This window comes from Gracilinanus agilis, chromosome 5 (genome assembly GCF_016433145.1).
Source record: "Gracilinanus agilis isolate LMUSP501 chromosome 5, AgileGrace, whole genome shotgun sequence".
In the NCBI taxonomy this organism is placed as follows: Eukaryota; Metazoa; Chordata; class Mammalia; order Didelphimorphia; family Didelphidae; genus Gracilinanus; species Gracilinanus agilis.
In genome coordinates this window covers 157,306,214-157,328,711 of record NC_058134.1, presented here as the reverse complement: position 1 = coordinate 157,328,711, position 22,498 = coordinate 157,306,214, and the positions used below count along the sequence as shown (strand labels likewise).

Sequence of the window (22,498 nt, the reverse complement as noted above, 5' to 3'; positions counted from 1 at the left end):
CACACACACATATATATATATATATGTATATATATATATATATATATATAAAATGATTGCCTGAATTAAATTCAACCACTCGTCCATTCTAATTCACTGATGCCCAAGATATAAGTTTGATCTTTCCATCTCTTGTCTGATCAAATCCGTTTTACTTTGGTTCATAGATCTTAACACTCCGGGTTCCTATGGAATTCTGATGTTTACATCATTGGATTTTCCTTCTATCACCAAATACATCAAAAACAAAATGTTAGGGACTTAAAAGTAGAAGAGATTGAGAAGAACTGGCAGAATACACTGAATAACTGTACAAGAAAGATCTTAACATTGCCAGCAAACACAATGGTGTGGTTCCTTATCTAGAGTCAGACATTCCAGAGAATAAATTCAAGTGGGTCTTAGTAAGTATTGCTAATAATAAGGCTAGTGGAGGTGACAAGCCATATACCTGTGTTATTTTTCCATTAACTACCAATAAACTTTAGTGTTCAACGTTTCCCATTTTACCAATTCCAACCCTCTTTTTTCTCCCAAGATGAGGAATGTCTAGGGGAAAAGCTCAGAGACAAGACTAAGCCCCTACCTAGGGCAAGATCCTTGTTTTCTCCACCTGCCCAGTAGCAGTCTTGATCTTTCATATGTAGAGAAAACCACTAAACCCTGAAAAGGCTATAAAATTACTCTTATGTCATTATTTATATGTTTTCAAAAATGTGTAATAGTTTATATAAGAAAGATTTTAACATCACTGATAACCACACTGGTTTGGTTTTTTATCTAGAGCCAAATATCCTGGAGAATAAAGTCAAGTGTACATTAGGAAGCACTATTAACAATCAGGTTAGTGGAGGTGGTAGAATTATAGCTGTGCTATTTAAAATCCTAAAAGATGATGGTTTTAAAGTATTATACTCAATATGCCAGTAAATTTGGAAAACTCACCAATACCCCTGGTTTGGAAAAGATCAGTTTACATCCCAAACCCAAAGAAGGGCAATGCCAAAGAATGTTCAAATTGCCAAACATTTGCACTCATTTCCCATGAGAGCAAGGTTATACTTAAGATTCTACAAGCTATGTTTCAGTAATATGTGAACCAAGAATTACCAGAAGAGTAAACTTTTTCAAGAGGCAGAGGAACTAGAGACCAAATTGCCAACATCTCACTAGATTATGGAGAAAGCAAGGGAATTCCAGAACTTTGTTAACAGCACTAACGCCTTTGACTGTGTGGATCACAAAAATTTGTCACAAGCCCTCAAAGAGATGTAAATATCTGATCATCTTATAACCTGAGGAAATTGTATATGGACAAAGAAGCAACAGTTAGAAATTAACATGGGGCAATTGATTGATTTAAGATTGGAAAATGAGTACAATAAAGCTGTATGTTGTCACCTTATTTATTAAGCTTATATACAGAGCATGTCATGCAAAATGCCAGACTGGGTTGCATCAAAAGCTAGAATTAAAGTTTCCAGGAGAAATATCAAGAATCTCAGAGATGCTGATGATACCTCTCTGAATGCAGGAAGTGAAGAATTAAGAAACCTCTTGATGAGGATGATGTAAAAGCTGGCTTGAAGCTTAACATCAATAAAACAAAATAAAACTAAGATCTTGGCAACTGGTAACCCATCATGTCTTCTGGCAAATGGAGGGGAAAGAAATGGAAGCAATGTCTGGTTTTATATTCTTGGACTCAAAGATCACTACAGATGGAGATTTCAGCCATGAAATTTTGCTCCTTGAAAGGAAAGTTATGGCAAATCTTGACAGCCTACTAAAAAGCAGAGTTATCCCCTTGCCAAAATAGGTCCAGATAGTCAAAGACATGGTTTTTCTAATAGTAATGGTTGGCAGTGAGAGTTGGACTCTAAGGAAAGTTGGGTGCTTCAGATTTAACCATTTCAAATTCTGGTGCTGGAGAAGACTTCTGCAAGCCCCTTGGACAGTAAGGAGATCAAATCACTCAGTACTTAAACTAATTCAGACTATTCACCAGAAGATCAAATACTTTGGACACATAATGAGAAGACAGCACTTATTGAAAAGGATCCTGATATGAGTAAAGATAGATGGCAAAAGAAAAAGATGGATAGATGGTGTCATGGAAGCACTGAAATGAGATTATCCATTCTTTGGGAGAAAGAGGATGACAGAAGGGCCTAAAGGGATCAAGAAGAGTCTGACATGATTGAGTGACTGAACAGTAACCACATAATTGGTAAAAATAGATATTAACAATGCTAACCTTACAGGGTGGTAGTGAGAATCAAAAGTATTAACACATGTAAAGAGAAATATAAGCATTAATGTTATATATCTAATATATGGATGTAAATATATATAAATCATAGATAGCCCAATACTATCCTCATAATTTTTATTATTCCATTGTTTATGAATAATTTTTCCACTGGAGCTTCAAGCCATCTGATATTTCACACTCTATCTCCTTAGTCTCTTGATAATACCTATTTGAATGCATATATTCTTTGCATCAGACAATTATCCGTAACAAAACTCTTTAACTCATTAATTTACCGGACACAAAAATTATAATGGTGAAAGAAGAGTCTGGAAATTTTCAAAGCATAGGATATTGTCCAGGAAAGTAGTTTTGAGTAAGGTACCATAGAAGGCCAAGCAATCTAGGGCCATAAGGGAACTGACGTAGCTTGAGTCTATGAACTGTAAAATAGAGAATGAACTACAGAAAGGAGGGTGAAGGAACCACAAAAATTTTGCTATTTTCCCAATTTACAATTTTCCAATTTACAAATGCTGAGCCATACTTCTTTAAGAGAGTTTCTGCTGGTTGGAAGAACACACTAATTCTTATTGAGATAAACATAGAGGCTAGTAGTAATGAAAACCATCAGTTCCTGAGCATGTTGATATTCATTATTTGTTAATTTGCTTTAAGAGAGTTCAGACCTTGATTTTCTCTTTCATCTCCCTAGATAAGAGTCAAAAGTTAATTTTGAAAAGGCATAGGCAATTTATAGTGTTAATATATAGTCATGAAATATGATCAATGAATTTTTTAATGTAAATATAATAATGTTGGGCATTCCATATTAGAATAATAGGTAATATTATTAATGTATAGAACAATATTAGTTATGTTGATACTACCACAAAACATAGCTGAAATTGAAATTTAAAAAAACTCACCATATCTATATATATATACATATATATATATATATATATATGTAAACATGTCAGTAATCTGAAGCAAAGAAAGTCAGTTAGTTTTGGTTCTTTGGAAAAAAGAATCACTCTGCTAACTGTATTTTGCCCTAAAATCTTCACTATTAAAGGGAATTCTCTAAAGGATCCAGCTTTATTAAATGAGAAACTTATGAAGGGACATTCAAAAATTATAAAATTAAAATTATTAAATTCTCAAATGTTTCATTTTAAAATCATTGCCTATTGGCATCAAACAAATCCTCTGTGGCTTCTTTCCAGTTACTTTAGGGTTTGTCTGCACAAGTCCTTTATGCACTTTATTTAGAGCATGTGAGAAATGTTCTGATCTATTCTGACAATGCCTAAAGGGAAGAAGCAACTACAGGAAAATTATCTGACTCCTTCTAAGTGAACATACCAACTACCCAGGCCAGTCTGCAGACACCATTTTATTTAGCACACAAAGATTGCTGGCATGCCTGTCCAACTTGGCTAGCTTCAAATAATACTTGAATAAATGAATACTAAATTTGATTGACTACAGGGAACTCAGTGAGTACTTGCAAACACATCTAAGAAAATGCCAGCCAAATTAAACTATCTTGATGGTTTCCTTGAGGATATTGAAGAACAGTGAGGGACAGTTGGATATGGTAGAATTCAAACTGTACTCTACTGTGAAAACTACTGGAAAACTCAACAGAATGATCTGAGTTTAATTTTGTATAGAATAATATGAGTGAGGGAGGGAAGAATTATGGTGGAGGGTGCCTGAGCTTGTTGAAAAATAGACCTTGCACCAGAAAAATACAAGTTTTATGTATCTGGGTTAAAAGAAGATATGCATTTGTCAGGACTGTGGGAATAACATTCTTTTCTACATTTTCACTTAATGATATAAAATAAAATTAAATAATGTGGAATTTTGACTCTTACCTATTGGGAAAAGACACCAATCAATTTATTATATCAACAAATATTCATTAAGTTCCTACTATGTACCATTATCAACAAGTAAGCAGTAGTCATTGCATTCTCATATCTGAGAAAAAAGAAGAGGATTTCTTTTCAAGAAAACGGACAAGACAAAATCATTAACAATGAATGTCAAAGTATTGACATTTTGCTTTTAGAGTGCTTTTTGCATGTGGCAAGTTTAAGAAAGAGGTCCATCCTTCAGCCTTAATCGTACTCAAGAAAACTTTGTTAGAAAGTTGTTTTGAAAAAAATGGAATGGCATGAATGTTCTTTAAATCAGTCTTTGTGTGGCTGATTTTAGGGAGGGTACGGATTTCCAATAAAGTAGTTTAGTTTTTGGCATATTGTAAGCAAATACTTAAAAATATTTGGTGACTTGATTTTGTCAACAAATATTTTAAGTGCTTACAAAATTTTGCTTGATGTTGTTAAATAGTATTTTTTAAAATGTAGTGACATAATATTCTGAGCCTAGATTTCTTCTTCTCTTTCCAACACTGCCATGATTTAAAAAATTTAAACAAGTGAGGGTTTTTTAAATCCCAATTATAACTCATCAGTTTCTCTTTTATGTTATTTTTAATAGACATATACCTGTAAGAAGGCCTGCCTGTAAGTTTGAATTTCAAATCTTTCCATGATTTATTGGGTTGTATCCATAAATGAAACCTCTGACTTGGTGAAAATGACTGTTTACTTATGATCTGGCAGGTTTTCTAACATAATTAATTATGATTGGGTCTGGAGCTCTGAATCTCTTCTCTCTGTTTAATGTCACAGTCTAACTCGGCAGGTGCCTTTGCGAATGCCAAGTATCTAACTAAGCATTTGTTCCGTTTATAAAACTGTAAAAACAAATTATAAAGTTCTCAGCAACCTTGATTTCTCCATATACTGTTTCCAACACAAGGGCATATTTTCAAGTTATTTTGGGATCCCAGTGATGGGTTTTGCTATATGTACCTCCCCAGAGTACCTGATAGGCAATCATCTCTGTTCTACTAAGCCATTATACAAAATTGATTCCTTCTGCTTACCAAAATGGAAATAAAAGCACTAAGAATATTGGGGAGGAATAGGGGTCAAGACCTTAATCTGTGAGGAATCTTGAAGATAAGTATGTTACCTCTCTAAAATCTATCTCTACTTGAAGTCAACATGAAATGATCTGCAGTTAATTTATATAAAGCTTACACATGTTATCGCACACCCATAGAATTACAACTATCTGCCTAACCTACTTCTAAGTATAATAATTCAGTAACAAATGCACATTTTTCTAGAGTAAAAACTGGGATTTTTTTGTTTTCAAAGAAATACTATTTGAGGTAAAAAAGAAGTTGGTAGTTTTCTTAAGTTAGGAAATATTTTGTTTCTCTTAAGTGTTTGTTGAAGTATGAATTCAACTATCTACTTTACATAATGAAGGTAATTACATTATTCTTAAGACAGCCAATGGTTTGGTTTCCTAGTATCAGATCCTATTATAAGATGTCAGAAAAGGGACAGTGAACTTTAGGAATAGGTCTTTCACATTATCTACTCAACTGCAGTACTGAAAAAATTCATAAGCTAAAATTGAAATATTTTTCTCATTGCCATTAAAACTAAAGGGGGATAGTGGAAAAAGTAAAGATGTATCAGAAAACAGCTTTCAGGGTGAATAAAAAGTCAGTGCTGTGGAGAAAGGTAATAGGAGTGACTTGTAGTCTTAGGAAAACAAGGCTGAGTGATAGATAATTTCACCATAATTTTCAAGTAAATGAAATTAAAAGATGCAAATTGTCTCTCCGTTCCTTTCATCTCTTTCTGCTCCCAGAGATGGTAATCTATTTGATCTGGGTTTATCACTAGTATTGAAACTCAAAATCAGTGAGAAAGACAGTAAGGTGTCAGTCAGTTAGCTGCTTTATATGAATTCAAGAAGCTAACACAACGTATGGCACAGGATCCAAAAAGACTTCAATGGGATAGAACATTGAACTGAATCTAATAAAATGAAATTCAACCAGAATAAATGTCAAGCCTTGAACTTGAATACAACAAAATCAGCTTTATAAGTATATGATATGAGAGGCATAGATGGATAGCAGTTGGGTATATCATTTGACCCAATACCTACTACTAGATTGGTACTCTCCAAGAGATAAAATAAACGTGAAAATGATCCATATGTATAAAAATATTTATAGCAGCTCTTTGTGTAATGGCAAAAACACTAAAAATTAATGGTGGGCCATATAATATATAAAATAATTTAACAAATAATAAACATTTTATGAATGTAACATGATACTATTGTGCCACAAGAAATAATGAAGTTAGTTTCAATGAAACCAAGGAAGGCTTTTGCGCAATGATGCAGCCTGAAGTGTTTGGAACCAGGAGAACAATTTTCACAGTAACAATACTGAAGAATCCACTCTGAAAGATTCCAAAATCCCAATCAACTCATTTACCAACAATTATTCCTTAAGATTAATGATGACACATCCTAGCTATTTTCAGTCTCAAAGGTGATAGACTCTAGACCGAGAATAAGAAACATTGTTTTTGTTTTGCATGTGGCCAATGTGGGAATTAGTTTTGCTTGACTATGCATATATACTGTAAGAGTTTTCTTTTTCTTTTATCCCCCTGGGGTAGGAGTAAAGGATGGGAGGAGAAGGAGTGAGAAAATAGATCTTCATTGATTGAAAAAAATAATTTAAAAGATGACATGTATAAGCTGGAAAGTACCTAAATGATTTCTACTTTACCCCATCCACCTTTTTATTTTTTTCCTTATGTAATCTCTTCTTAATATGCATCACTCTTGAACAGCCCATTTTATCTTTTTCTCTTCCTTTTGGATGAAATAAATCTTATTTTAGTTGCCTTGCATTCCAGGGATACTTATATACTTTCCTTTTAACTTAATCACCATCCTCATATCATATTTTTTCATGGAAATGTCTTATCTCCCCTCTTAAAGTCTAAGTTACTTGAGAGTAGGACAATGTCTTATCTTTATATTCCAAGCAGAGATAAGGATATTTCCATGTACCTATTATGTGAACAATAAAGGTTTTATTGAAAGAAAATGAATGAAGAAAACCTTGTCAGCTGGGCATTTTTAGGGTTTTCCCTCATGCTTCATATGAAATCCCCCTAGATATTTCTGTCTCATTTTGAATACAGATTTTTTACATTTATAACAGTTACTAAATTGGTCAAAGTGCGCTGACCATTCCTGGTATTGTTAGCATTCATAATTTTCACTTTTTTTAACTGAGCCATATTATTTCTAACCAAGCAGAACCATTGGTTTGAAGAGTGGGTTTAAAATGCCAGAGGGAAAAAAGATACCTCTCATTTGTTTATTATTAGTCCAAACAGGTGTGTATTTTTTTCTAGAATTTTGTGTTGTTTGCTGAAAATGTAAAGTTGTGCTTACATACTACCAAATGCCAAGTCAGAATATACAGAAAGCCTGTAGACAAAATATGAGACAAAATAAAGACAAAATATGAGAGGAAAAAAAAACAGTCTGCAATATCACAAAACATTTAACTTTCACATGAGTATAACCCAGAGCTGAATACTGGACAAATCAAATTAAATAGCCAGTGACCTTTGAAAGCTCTGGAAATGTACTTGGCCTGAAATTCCAGAGAGGTATGATATACATCATCTGCTGTACAGAAAGAAAGGAAGAAAGAAAGAAAGAAAGAAAGAAAGAAAGAAAGAAAGAAAGAAAGAAATTCCAAAAACAGATTCCAAAAGGGTGCCTCTCTAAATTCTTTCCTTTATCAGTGGTTTATTGATTATTTTATAAACAATAGCACAGATTACTACAAATGTCAGCATCTGGGATTTTTCTTTATACTGTATCCATATTTGAATAACATAAGGTAAGCCTAGAAAGTATGTTTTTACCTGCCACAGGAGTGGGAGTGAAAATAAAGAAAAAAAGCAACATCGATTTATTTTGGTCCTAAATCATAGCACTATTATCTTTGGTGCACACTAACACTACAGTTTTCCCTCACCTTGTAAAGTAGGAAATAAATAGAAAATACAGTTATCCAACTCAGAATATGGTATGATACCAATGGAAAAGAGAGAGAGAAAGGTTTCTAATGTGCTTACATCTAGTCTTTTTGTATGCTTTACAGATAATTACTACGGTACCCCAAAGCCTCCCGCAGAACCAGCTCCTTTATTGTTAAATGTAACAGACCAGATACTTCCAGGAGCCACACCAAGTGCCGAAGGAAAACGTAAGAGGAATAAGTCAGTAAGCAACATGGAGAAAGCAGGAATTGAGCCTCCTGAGGAGGAAGAAGAAGAACAACCTGTGGTCAATGGAAATGGGGTAATAGTAACTCCAGGTGAGTACTAATTTTAAAATCACTCTTTCATTTTACATTAGGATACCTGTGTGTGAGTATATGAGATAGGCAAACAGAGACAGAAACCAAGTAGAGAAATTTAGATTGCTCCCATAGTAAAAAACAAAGTAATATCCAGTAGAAAGGACATGGGCCCAGATGGATAAGGATTCTTGCATATGAATCTTTATTTGGAAATTGTGATGTGTAAACTTTGGATTTTTTCTGAACTTTTTAGGGAATGTTTTAATTAGTAGAATCCCAGGAATAATCATGTTTTGTTACTTTGATTTTATAATTGAGTCCTCTCTCTAATGCTGATCGCAGTCCATCAATATTTCATGAGTAGCCATGACCAAAAACAGTTCATTGTCTCTTGTCATTCTTCAGAGCCTTTAAAATTAACTAAGTTGGCCTATTGATCTTGAAAGTCTGCATCCAAGATTGTACTTTAGGGCCTTTCCAATTGAGACCCACAAGATTTTGTTCTTCTCTGACTCCAACTTAGGGAATCCAGAGGCATCTTTATGGTCGCATTAGTAATAATTTGATGGAAAAATAGTTGTGGGGCATATTCAATATATACCTTTTTATAAATAACTCTGTGTGTATGGGGATAGAAGTGAAGATTCAAGATAGTTTGTTGTTGTTCAGTCATTTTCAGCATTATCTGACTCTTCATGAATCCATTTTCTTATACTGGAGTGCTTTGCCATTTCATTCTCCAGTTCATTTTACAGATGAAGAAATGAAGGCAGAGTTAAGTGACTTGCCCAGGGTGGCACAGCTAGTAAGTGTCTAAATCCAGATTTGAACTCAGGAAGATGAACATTCCAGAGTCCAGGCCTGGCACTCTATCCACTGGACCAGCTACCCTCCCTAGACAAAATTCAAGTTAAAGTACAGGAGTATTAAGTTAGGATCCTGATCTTGACTATTTGGAAACTGGAATAATATTCTAAATAACCATACTTACTCAAAGATCAAATCTCAAAGCTGTAATCATTTCAGGAAGAATATAGGCATAAAATATTACTCATCATTAGTTTTATAAATTAATGTTGTATTAAAGGTCGATCAAAGGCAGCATTACATAGTGAAAGGAGAGTTGATTTTTGAATCAAAAAGATCTAAGTTCAACAAGTCATCAGAAGAGTCTGTTCCAGACAATGCTTTTCTTGAAAGGAGAGGGGAAAATGGCCATTTATTTAGTGGCCCTGCTAAACACTGCACATATATTATCTCATTTATCCTCACAACAACTCTTTGAATTTGGTGCTGGTTTGATCCTCATCTTATAGATTATCTTGCTCAGAGATCCCTGGGATTAATTGATGCTGGAATTGTGCTCAGGTTTCCAGATCTAGCACTCTACCATTGTAACACCTAGCTGCCTCAAAGATATTAAAGGCTCCTAAATAATAGATTAGTTAAGATTGTACATTGTGGAGTTTCCATAGAAGAAGTTCTTTATACAGATGAAATGTCAGTTTATTGGCCCCCCAAAAAAGACAATAAATGGAGTAATTTTTCAATATGGCAATGTCTGTATGATACTGAAATGTGGATGTTTCCATGGAAACATTATGTAGCAAACCATCTGTACCAATGACTGCATTTTTCACTTTTTATCAAGATGTGTTCACACAATGAAGACATAACCAGTTTATGCTTCTGAATAAATAAGTGAAGTGTTATATGTTGGGCTTGTGACCAATCTATCATGCCACACGTATGAACTTAGAAATAGATATATGAAATATGTTTGTAGTTTTTTTTTCCTCCAATGGGTGGCAGACTAAATTAAAAGCTAAATGTCTCACTAAAGAATTTCTAACTAAGGTTCTGATTTTATATAGTGGAGCCCTGTTAAATTATTCACCATACATATGCTTCAATCCAAATGCCTGTTTGTACTTAGACTTGAAGGTGAGAGTGATTCCTTTTCAGCACTATTCTTTAAAGGAGTTGCACTAGGTAGTAAAAAAATCTAAGGTACACAGACATCAGACTCTTGAAATAATAGGAACAAATATATCCAACATAGCTATCACTAAATTTGCAGATGATACAAAGCTATATTGGATCACAGAATAAGTATATGAAAATTTCTTCTTAGAGTAGAACATTTGGCCAAATGTAATTACATCATACTTAATAACGATAGCTGGAAAGTTTTACACAAGTCCAAAAAAAAGCCAATTTCAATAAAAGATAGGAAGTGTGGCAAAATGGCAGTTTATCTAAATAAGGTCTGGCAATTTTTAGTGGATTCATCAACTCAATATAAATTAAGCATGTGATACCAGTCTAATTAAAGTCCTGATCGTCTCTTGCCTGGACTATTGAAATAGCTTTTATTGAAATAAATCTCTTCACTCATTTCCCTACTTTAGCTGTTTTCCCCCTCAAAGCAATTAGCCTCTGAGCTACAAGAAATTACCTTAAACTGTAGGTCTGACCATGTCACTTTCCTCCCTACACAGTGAACTCTGCTATCTACCACCTTTAGGATAAAAGATTAACTCCTCTTTTTAGCATGTAAATTCCTTTCATAACTTAGCCCTGGTCTCCCTTTCCAGGCTTATTCTATAAAACTTCCTTTCAAATGCTCTATGGACTAGACAAACTGCCCTTGGGTAAAGTGCCTTTAGGATACACATTGTTATCCTTTATCTCTTACAGTTCTCAGTACTTAGCATAGTACCTGACACATAGTAGGCACTAATTTAAAGTTCAATGACCTGTTGATCAATTTAATATAGCAGCCAAACTTAAGTCTAAGCTGCCTAAAGAATGAGAGTTTTTCTAGGTATAAGGAGGTGATGTTTCCATTCTTCTCTGCCTTCATCAGGCTCTATCAAGAGTATTATGTTCAGTTCTAAGTGTCATATCTTAAGAGGGGCATTGATAAGTTAAAGAGCATCTAAACAAGGGCAACTAGGAGGGTGAAGTGCCTTAATTTATATGGTATCCTATGAAATCTTTTTGAAAGAACTGGCTATGTTTAGTTTAACCTGAAGAAAAGTCAAATAGGATATAAAAGCTATCTTCAAGAATTCAAAAGCTATCAAGTGAAAGAAGTATTAAATTAGTGATGTTTGTCCCAAAGAACAGAACTAAGACCAATGGGTTGATATTTTAAGCTGGGAATTCTAAGTTTGATGTCAGGAACGTTATTTATCCACTAGAGCTATTGGAAAGTGGAATGAGTTGTCTTTGGAGATCATGAGTTCTTCCTTTGATTGGAGACCTCTGAGCCAAGATTGATGACTTTGTTAGTTACATTTTAATTAGATTTTTTTTCAGTTAACTTTAAAATTCTGTAATTCTTTGCCTTTTTGAAGTAGTATATGAGGTGAGGCCAGTGACCAAGGCAGAAAGTACCAATAGAAATATGTCATAAATGTAAATGCAAAGTCCAACATAAATATTGAATATGTGAAAATGGTACTGACTTAGATTTACTATTATAACTATTCTGTCCATTTTTTCACCAGTCAGTGCTGTAAAATTGACTTTGTGCTTTGTAGAAAATGTTCAATTTTTCATTCATTGGAAAACACATAAAAGTGAACAATATCTCTCTCTGTGGATATGTTAAAATTCCCAGTTTTACATTGTATTCTTTATGTCCAAACAAGTTTAGAGCACTGGATAACATAGTACAATGGAAAAAGAGCTGAACTTGACATCATAGGACCTGATTTTTGAATCCTGGTTTTGTCACCTTGATGATTTCTGACAAATGATTTTATTTCTCTGGATCTTGGATTTCTTCATCTGAGGGAATTATACACAATAAACTTTGAGTTTCCTATCTTTGGTGTCCTATTTCGGTTAAAATTCTGCCTCTGACACATACTAGCTTGTGATTAGAGCCAAATCTTTTAACCTATACATACCTTGGACAAATTCCTATGAATGGCTCATAAACATTTGCATTTTTTTTTCTCCTGAGCCTTTGCATTCTCCTCTTCTATCAGTGTTGGTGAACCTTTAAGGAGTTGGAGGACCCAGACGGCAAATTAAAACTGTGTGTGAGCCCTCAAATTACTGGAGAGAATTGAGGGAAAAAGTGCTTGCTTTGGGTGACTGGACAGAGGAGCAGGGCATGGAAGAAATGTCCTCAGGTACTGGGAGGAAGGGGAGCAAGCAGCTCCCCAAGTGCTGGTTCTGCACATGTGCAACATCTTTGCCAACGCAGCCATATATGTAGTAACTATGAGCTGCAGATACTTATTTTTTTTTTATCAAAATGACATAGACATGTAAATCACAAAAAAATTTTGCCAAACTTCTAATTTATACATAATTCCTTTTTTGCCTTTTTTTGCTTCCATTTTCCCATTTTCATAAATAAATTTTGTGGGACAGTATGATTATAGATGGGACTGGAAGGTAGTTTTGTACTAACTATTATTACTGTACCATCACAAAAAAATTTTGCTAAAAAGCTCAATAAGTCTGGCTGACTAATTGTTCTTTGGACCTATAGAATTAGAAATAGAGCCCCTCAGGGTTATCTGGAGAACCCTTAGAGAGTAAGTAGCATCCACCCATCTGTGCTCTCCAAACCACAAATATGAGTGTAACTTTGGGGGGAGACCTAAGGACTGGTCATACCTGGAAACTGAGGACCCACCACATGATTACTACAGCTAACAAGCATGGTAACAGTTGTGTAGAATTCTTAAGGAAGGGAAGTGACAGGGTAACCCAAATAAACAATGTAATTAAGAGGCTTTAATTGGGCACAAAATGCTTCATTAGAGCCAATACACACATACTGTTATCTATTCCTAGAGTATCTTTCTTGAAGACTCTGTATTCCCCAAGGCTCATTTCTCCATGGCTCCTTGCTCCTTTCCTTCCATTCTCTCCCTTATTGATTGCATCCACTCCCATGGGTTCAACCCTCATTTATACACAGATAAGATCTATTATCTGTGGTCCTGACCTCTCTCAATGGTTGAACTACTAGGAAGACCTACATTTCTGACTTCCTAATGAATGTGTATGATCCCCTAGCATGTCGAACTTTTATTTTCTGGATTAAACCTGTTATTTTAGGTTTAAACTCCCTGAATAATTTAAAACATTACATATAAACTTAAACTCAGCCATAAAACCTCATATTCCTACCAATGTCTATATTTCTGTTAAGAACATCACCATTTACATCACCTAACATTGAAATATTTATGTCATTTTTTAGGAAGATTAAACATAACTACCTCACTATATCTAGCCCATCATGGATCACCAGATTTGACCATACTTCATATCCCGTCTACCTCTCCACTATCACTTTGCTTGCTTTTTACCTCTTCATTAGGCTCAATAATCAAATCAATATTGCCACACTACCATTATTCCTAAAAAAAGGAAATGTTGGTTTATTGCTCTTTGGATCAACTCACCATCCCGATATGCTCCCTTCCCTGACCACCACACACTTCCATATATGTGCCATCTTCTCCTATACAGATGTAAGCTTCTTGAGGGCAGGGATAGTCTGACTTCTGGGGGTTTTTTATTAGCACTTTGGACAGCACCTAATGCATGGATTATATACTTAATAAATATTCTTTTTATTCATTCTTCCTTTGACTACCATGTATTGATATGTCTTATATACTGTATTAAAAAGATAAAAATATTTTAATAAAAATGTTTTTTTATTAAAAAAAAAGAATTTATTTATGTCCCTGTCACCTAAAAAGCACAATTCATGTAATAAGCCCTTATCTTTAGTTCTTGTATTTATTCTTTCACTAGAAGCCCTTCTACACTTAAGTCTTTGCCTTCTATTATCCTGTGTTTTCCTATAGTATATGAGGCTGTACACCCAGTGAATGTTAACAAATAATCTTTTTCTGAATAATTGAAGAATATTAGGTATAAGAGATATACCTAATATACCTAGGGGGAATAAATAAAGAATACTCAACTTCAAGTCCATTATTACACTGGGAATCACCACCAACTTACTTTGTAACTTCATTCAAGCAAGCTCGTCTGGGTCACAGTATAAGAATAGGTCAACGGTGGAAAGAGATCCTCTCCAAGTCCTCTTTCAATACTAATAATTTATTGCTATAAGTACATATTTTTATAATAGTTTGAGGTATTTTCGTTTGTATATAATATATAATTTTCTACTGCACAATCCCAAAAAGGGAAATAGTTTTACTTTGATGTATTTTAAACTGTTTTTAAAGAAAATCAGATTTCAGATGATATTTTTGATAGAGACACTGAGAATCTTGATAGTAATAGCTGTTATGCATAAAGGGGAAGAAATTAGAGTAAAGCAGCCTATCAACACAGGTTATAGCACTGTGCACTTGGGGGTTTATGCCCTTTTGGGGGAGATGTTGATTAACTTACATTAGTTTAAGTTTCAAGACTGTCTTTCACAGAGGCCTCCTGATTTGTCTGAAACTGTTGAGTCACTTTCAATCCTTTTTTTTTTATAATCGATAGATATTGTCATTGTGGATTAAAAATCAAAATTACTGCCTTGAATATCCAAAGATCTTTTGTCTTCTGTCCTATGAAAACTGACTTTTGTTGAGATTCTGTTGATTGTTAAAGTTCAGTTATGCCACTGGTTAACTTTAGTTTGGCTTATTCCCCCTACCCAAGCTGAAGACTTGAAGCTAGCTAGCTACACCATCATTTTATTTAGCTCTTTACCCTATAATCAAACAAAATTTATTTGAAAGAATATTCTTAGACATGAAAAATATCACTCTCTCTAGCAATAAAAATAACAGACATAGTGCACATTTAGAAGGAAATAATCCAGAAATTATGGTAGCTGGGCCAGCTATATATCATGAATTATCTACTCTCACTTCTGAGCAAATTATTCACCATTATACTGTAGTTTTTCTCTTCCCCCTAGATGTTGGGAAACATAGTACAAATGATTAGAAATGCACATACATTTTAGAGTCAGCTAAAAGTCTTTGTTAACCCACGGAGAAAATGTCAGCAAAAACAGAGCTCATGAGAGTGCCCTCTCAACAAAGGCAATACAGTAAGTATACAGAGCTGCCTTCTACGACCCCGAAGTCCTCAATCAGTGCAACTCAACTGCATCTCCCTGAGAGGAAACACAGTGTTCCTTATGAGATCACCCAGAGTCCTAAGTAATGATCTCAGTTCACCATTAGGGGCTGGCATCCAGATCCTGTGCTGCTTGGCACACTTACTGTTTGCGCATCATCAGTCCTGGTTCTGTGAATGAGATCCTGTCACAGTCGGAAGAATTATGTTCTCCGTAGTGAATCTCGCTGTTTTCCTGTGAAGAATGGCCCGCTCTGAAACCAACCCAAGCCCAGCCCTCTACTGTGAGGTTCTTATTTTTGTCACATCTCAGTCCCACGAAGGAGCTTCTCATGTACATGTGCCCTCCTTCCTCAGATCCTTATCATTTTCTGAAGATCTTTATGTTTATAATCTAGTTCCAGGATGGGGGAGAAAAGTGCTCGGTTCTGAGATTTTACTGGACAGGAAAAGTTTACCCAGCTAATCCTAGATACCTTTTCCTAGTAGATTTTGCATTTGTAAATTATGGGTCCCCTGCCTCTTACTTTAAAAGAATACATTAACAACTACATCTAGGTCACAGCTTTAAAGTCTTTGAAGATACTAGGAGTAGCTATAAAGGAAAGAAAACTATTTTTGGTAGCAATGTTATTGATTTATAATTTTATGTCATATAGGTGCTGTGCTCTGTCATAGCAGTTATTAAAACAAAATCATTTCTGAAACTATGGAGTAGCAATGAAAAAATGAAAAACATAGTCATTTCATATTAGTATTGGTTTTGGGTTTGAAAAAAATTGATTTCACATCCTTTTACTCCCCAAATTGACCTAAAATATTCTTTTTATTGGATACATATTTTTATGCATGTAGATAGATTGAGACAGAGAGAGCATTTAGACCATTGCTACAGAATGTCCCCCTGTGCCATTTCTGTAGCTATTTGTGGAATTTATGTGGTAGAAATGAATATTTGAGTGGGTGAAATAAATTGCCTTTTGTTTAGATGAGAAGTAGAGTTAGTTAGTCGTAAAGAATCGAGTTTGAATCCTGTCTTAGCTACTTTACAAGCCATGTGGTTCAGGGCAAAGTACTTTCTTTCTATCACCTTCAGCTTCCCTGCCTATAAAATAGGGTTAACAATATTTCATACATCATAGGATTGTTCTGAAGATCAAATGAAATAATATATTTGAAAGTGGTAGGGATCTCCTCCTCACCTCAGTTGATGTAGTCATAGAATTTAGTCACATACAAGATAAGATTTTACTAGGTAAATAAGATCCAATAATAAAGGGATTACCCTTTTTATGAGGTATGAACTCCTTTCTGAGCCAAAAAGGGAACAATAAAATTGACCAAAGAAACAAATTAGTCAGTCCTTCGGGAGTCTTAAATAAAAGCCCTGAAAGACATTCAGAGATCTAAAGATTGGTTTATTTTCTAAGTGAGACTTCTGTATAGGAGAGAGAAAAATATTTCTATGTTCTCTCATCTCCCTTCCATCAATCATGGTCTATAGCACTGACTTGCCCAGCAGGAGATACATTATTTAGCTGCTTACAAATTCTTTGATTCAAGAGATCCCAAGATTCTGTTGAGGGGGTGATATACATACTCCTAACAGGGAAATATACTCAAGAAAGAAAGGAGCCTAAAGGAGCTAGCCTTGACAATCTGAATAAAGTTGACTTATACAGAAGAAATTATTTCAGAAAAAAATCCAACTTGGAAAACATTACAAGAAGAGAAGAGACTTCCAGGATTTTCAGTGTCAGGATTTATGAGATGCCTTTATCACAAATATCTTGGATATGTACCTCATCACCATTATATTCTAAGTTTGGACCCAAATCTTCCCATGGACATCATGTGAATTTGTGGGAGAATGCATACAGGTTTAATAAGAGAATATTCGGTAACTATTCTTCTTGCTATACCCTTTGAGTAAATGACTTTGTTAAGAGCTCATTAATTCTACTACCTGATTATTAACGGGAAACACTTTGGTACTTGTGACCTAAATCACAGGAACAGACACCTCTGGGATTACTTGCAGAATTGGAGCTAACAGTCACCACCATCTGGGAGCCCAATCCTTGAATCCAAGTTTAGGGAATCTCCCAGAGATTATGTTACATATGGAAAATGCTTTGTATGACTTAAAGCATTGTATAAACATATATTGTTTTGTACTTGTTATCACTTAAATATCACTATTGTTATAAATTGGGACTCAAGTTTAAATACTCTTACATGAGATTAAGTAAATAACACAATAAAATAGGTAGAGTATTTAAAATCTTTGAGTCCCTCTAAGACATACTTTGTATTTTTTGTTTTAGGCAATATCTATATTTAGACTTTCATTCTCACTGTGCTTGAATTCTCTCCATCTTCAGTTTCTTAGCTTTTATTTTCCTTCACAAATATGATTACAGTGCTTGGTGTGAGGTTCCCAGCTGCTTTATTATCCGATGAAGATTTGTTTTTGTTATTTCTGGCTCCTGGATGGTCTTTCTCTCCAAAGGAAGGTCTCAGTGTATGCTCCTTCTTTACTGATTCTTTTAGTTGCTTGTAATTGTTTGGAACAGGATTCTTGACTTTTTTTAAATCCCTAATTGACTTCTTGGCTATCATCAAAATTTGTTCCCAATGAATTGCACTTAAAATGTTCTCATTAACAGCACTAACTGAAATCATTCTCAAAGCCCCTATTTTTCCTACCCTCTCATTTTTTTCCTCAAACTCTATGAGGCAGTATTTAACATTATGTTGTACCACTTCATTACATTTTTTGTGGGAAACTATATAAAATAAAACCCTCTAACTTCTTACATTTTATTTTTCATCTAGTTTTATTTTATATTTGAATATTTCCTAGGTGCTTCCATCAGTTTTTATGTCACAGTGTGCAATGGAGTATTTCTGGAGGGTTTCTGCTTTTACATGACACATAACACCATAAAATTCATATAAATATATTTTAAATATCACATATCATAGAATTATGAAGCTGGAAAAATTCATCCTCTTCCTTTGCTTTCATTTCTTCTTAAGTAAAAGATTGGAAATTAAATATGTGAGGATGTGATAGGAAATGTACTAATTAAGTCATCTCATCCTCCTTATACTGATAAAGAATAATTCCCTAAACTAAAATTTCTAGTGATGCTTTTCAGTTTCGCTTTATAGATCTCAAGAGGTTTGTCCTTGTCATTTTCCTGATGTAAAACCTAAACTTTATTTTCCATATTTCCTCCTCTACTGCCCTTTTATGACCTCAAACATCTTTTGCCATTCTGGGTGTCAAATACATATAAAAATCAATGTCAAGATGTTTTGTTTGCCTTTACAGGAATTAGTAACTCCCTGGCTAGCTCCCAGGTAGAGCAAAACCAACAAGCTCACAATCATTGCAGACATAAAAAGTATTTGTGTGCTGCATAAGGGATTGCCTTCTACCCTCAGATGAGTCAGGCTGCCCTCTCCAAGGAATCAAAAAGATAGTTCAACAGCTTGCTTTCATTCTTCTCCTTTCCAATATATTTTTTCAAGACTTCTTCTGTCTTTTGCACATTTTCAAGACACAAAGGAAAAAGAATTTGCTAACACCAAAGAACATTGTTCTGCATTTGTAATGAACGTTTCCCTCTGGACACCAAGGAAATTTACTATAACAATTATGGGTATTACTACCTGCCCCCTCTTTCATCAAAGGAAAGTCCTGGAAGGCTTAAAGCTATTAGAAAATAAAAATGAGCCAGCTACCCATTGTTGCTTCCCAAATGTGCTGAGGGGCAAGTTTCCAGAGCCCAAATGTCTAATTATATGGATATGAAGAAACCCCACAAAATAGATTGACATTCCTATTCTTTTCTAGAAGTGACAGGATAACATCAGTATAAATTGTTAACATACATACTGATTGCCTGATCTCAGTCAGAAAACTGCATCTTAGTTTCAAGATGGAATCTTCATGATGTCTTCTGATCTTATCTATTATGTCTTCTGATCTGATTCTAGAAGATGACATTGGCAACCAGATTGTTTTTTTAGTGCCTGAAAACACAAGATTCTTTTTTTCCTTTCCTGAATCATCTTCATTGTGCTAGTAAACAAGATAAAGTATGGGAATGTATTTTGTAAATTGAATAATATCTAACTACTTTATTACACTATTAATTTCAATGATACTAAGTTTTGCCTAAGTATCAACCTTCAAATATCAAGTGCTCTTCAAAAACCTACAGTTTAGTTGTGAATAATAATGAATAGTTTCAAAAACAAATATGTGTCCTATCTTTCTAATTCATGTTTTAGTTTTCTTAGTTTTCTTTAACTATAAAATGGGAATAATAATAGTACCTGTCTTCCAGCATTGTTGTAAGGATCAACTTAGATAATATTTATAAAGCACTTAGTACAGCACCTGGAACATAATAGGGAGTATGTAAATGATTATTCCCTCCCTCCCTGTCATCTCAATTTTATATGAATTCTACCCCTGACAAAGCCCTTTCTTCTGAATGAATTTATCCTTGCTAAGGCCCGTTGGGTAGTATTGATACTTTAACCTTTCTGTAGTTTACATCTGGTGGCTCCACGATACTGTTCTTCTGTGAAAGGGAAAAAAAAACTAATGGAAAATGAAAACTCCATGAAAGCTCGATGCTCTGACTGGTTTTAGAACAATTACATCTCCATCACAGACACTTTATCTTCGATGGGTTAAATAACAGCATCACTGATGTAATCCATTAAAAGTGACACTCAAAAACCTGTTTTTTTATTTCTTTTTTCCCTCCTGATGCAGAATATGATAGAATGATGTAAAACTTTATATAAAATCTTTTTCTGAAATCATTCTGTTGCTCCTCTAATGAATAGGCTATTGCTCTGTAATTCCCTGCCATCTGTGAAGCCTTATAAAACCCCCAGAGCAAGTGAAACCCCAGATTACAGGTGTCTAACTAGAGAAGTCCCTCCTTGGGTGGTAATTATTTCCTCATCTTCAATAATATCATTGACAATCAGCTGTTGATAAGCTTATGCAAGGTCAAGTTTTGCAAAGCTCTCCTCCCCAGCAGGGATCTCCAAGACTTGATTGATTGCAGCCTCTTCTCCATGTGGGAGCTGCCTTAAGTACATTATTAACATTGTCCTGGCCATCTCCTGAAGCCTCAACTCGTCTTTAGAATTAAAACCATCTCCAAACCCAGGGGGTTCCAATGAATACCTGGTTCAAGGGCATCTTGTTTGATTAGGAGCACTAAGTTCATCTTCCTGCTCTTTCTCCCATAAGGCAAAAAGCGTTTTTCTTGCTTTCTAGTGTAAAAGACTGAATGCTGATGACACTGGTTCCTACTTTCTGAAGGGCACTGTGGAGAACATGTTGACTAGTTTCCTTTTTTGAGGTGGTCTAATGCTTTGAGTACTCTAGGCATCATTTTTAGTGGTGTGAACTAATTCATCAAGATTTGATTTTTATGTTGCCCAACTTCTCCCAGTCCTTGAATAGGTTATATATATATATATATATATGCTCTACATCAATCTTGTATAATAATTTTTAAACCTTTAACTTCTGTGTATTAGCTCCTAGGTGGAAGAGTGGTAAGGGTGGGCAATGGGGGTCAAGTGACTTGCCCAGGGTCACACAGCTGGGAAGTGTCTGAGGCTGGCTTTGAACCTAGGACCTCCTGTCTCTAAGCCTGACTCTCAATCCACTGAGCTACCCAGCTGCCCCTGTATAATAATTTTTAATGTAATAAACATCAGTATATATATATATATGTATATATATATATATATATTTCCTCCCTTCACTACAACTTCTTTAGAGCATGGTCTTGAAGTCTTGATTTTCATAGGATTTAAAGCATAAAAAGGACCTTGGGGATAATTTAGTCTAATATGTTCTTTTTTGTTGTTTTTTAAACCCTTATCTTCTGACTAAGAATTAATGCTATGTATTGGTTCTAAGATAGAAGAGTGGTAAGGGCTAGGCAATGTGAGGTGGGGGAGAAGGGGCTTCCCCAGGGTCACACAGTTAGGATGTGTCTGAAGTCAGATTTGAACCCATCTCTAGATCTGGCTCTCAATCCACTGAGCCATCTAGCTACCCCCCAATATATTTTTGGGAAGATTAGAAAATGGAACCTCAGAAAGATAAAGTGACTTCTTAATTCACGCAGGTAATAAAGAGCTGTTGTAGCTATTCTCTTTCATCTCCAGCACAAAGCTTTGTGCTTCAGGATCAACTTCTAAGTGTTTGTTGAAGTAAAACAATATTGAAACTAACGCATCAGAGTTTTATTCTATTAGGAATTTTAACCATCTATTTTTTGGAAGAAATGCCATCTGCGATTTTTATACACCTTCCAGTGTCCCCACTAGAAATTATATTCTTTAATTAGTAATCTTGGACCCCTTTCTCACTTATTCCCTGTTTCTTCTGACACTCCCTGAGAATGGTCTTCCTTCATTTCACACACACACACACACACACACACACACACACACACACACACACACACACCCCTCACGGTGCCAAGACATTGCATTTCACGTCACCTTTTACATTCCTGGTTATGTTTCCTCTCATACTCTACATCGTTTCCCCACCAACTTAATTATTTAAATGAGGAAAAAAACTATCCTCCTTAAATACAATGACACCTGAAGACTATTCCTTTATTGCCACCATTGAGCAACCATTCCTACTTTGAAGTTTACTTTGTCCAGATTTATTATTCAATTCACACTCTACAGACCACTATCTACCACTACTCTCCAGGAATACTTCCTCCATTCTCAGTAAGTGAAGCACTTGGCTAACATGCTTTCTCTCCATTCCCATCTTCTGCAATAATATTAAGTGA

The 22,498-nt window shown here is 34.8% G+C and overlaps 1 protein-coding gene across 2 annotated transcripts in view; it reads left to right on the top strand.

Annotated features, from left to right (window-relative positions):
• Nucleotides 1-22,498, top strand: part of MAGI2 (membrane associated guanylate kinase, WW and PDZ domain containing 2) — a 1,708,818-nt gene that overhangs the window by 1,079,855 nt on the left and 606,465 nt on the right. For both annotated transcript variants that reach the window (XM_044678723.1, XM_044678722.1), the window contains exon 4: nucleotides 8,340-8,555. In XM_044678723.1, coding sequence (XP_044534658.1) covers nucleotides 8,340-8,555 — 216 coding nt within the window. The remainder of the gene's footprint in view (nucleotides 1-8,339; nucleotides 8,556-22,498) is intronic.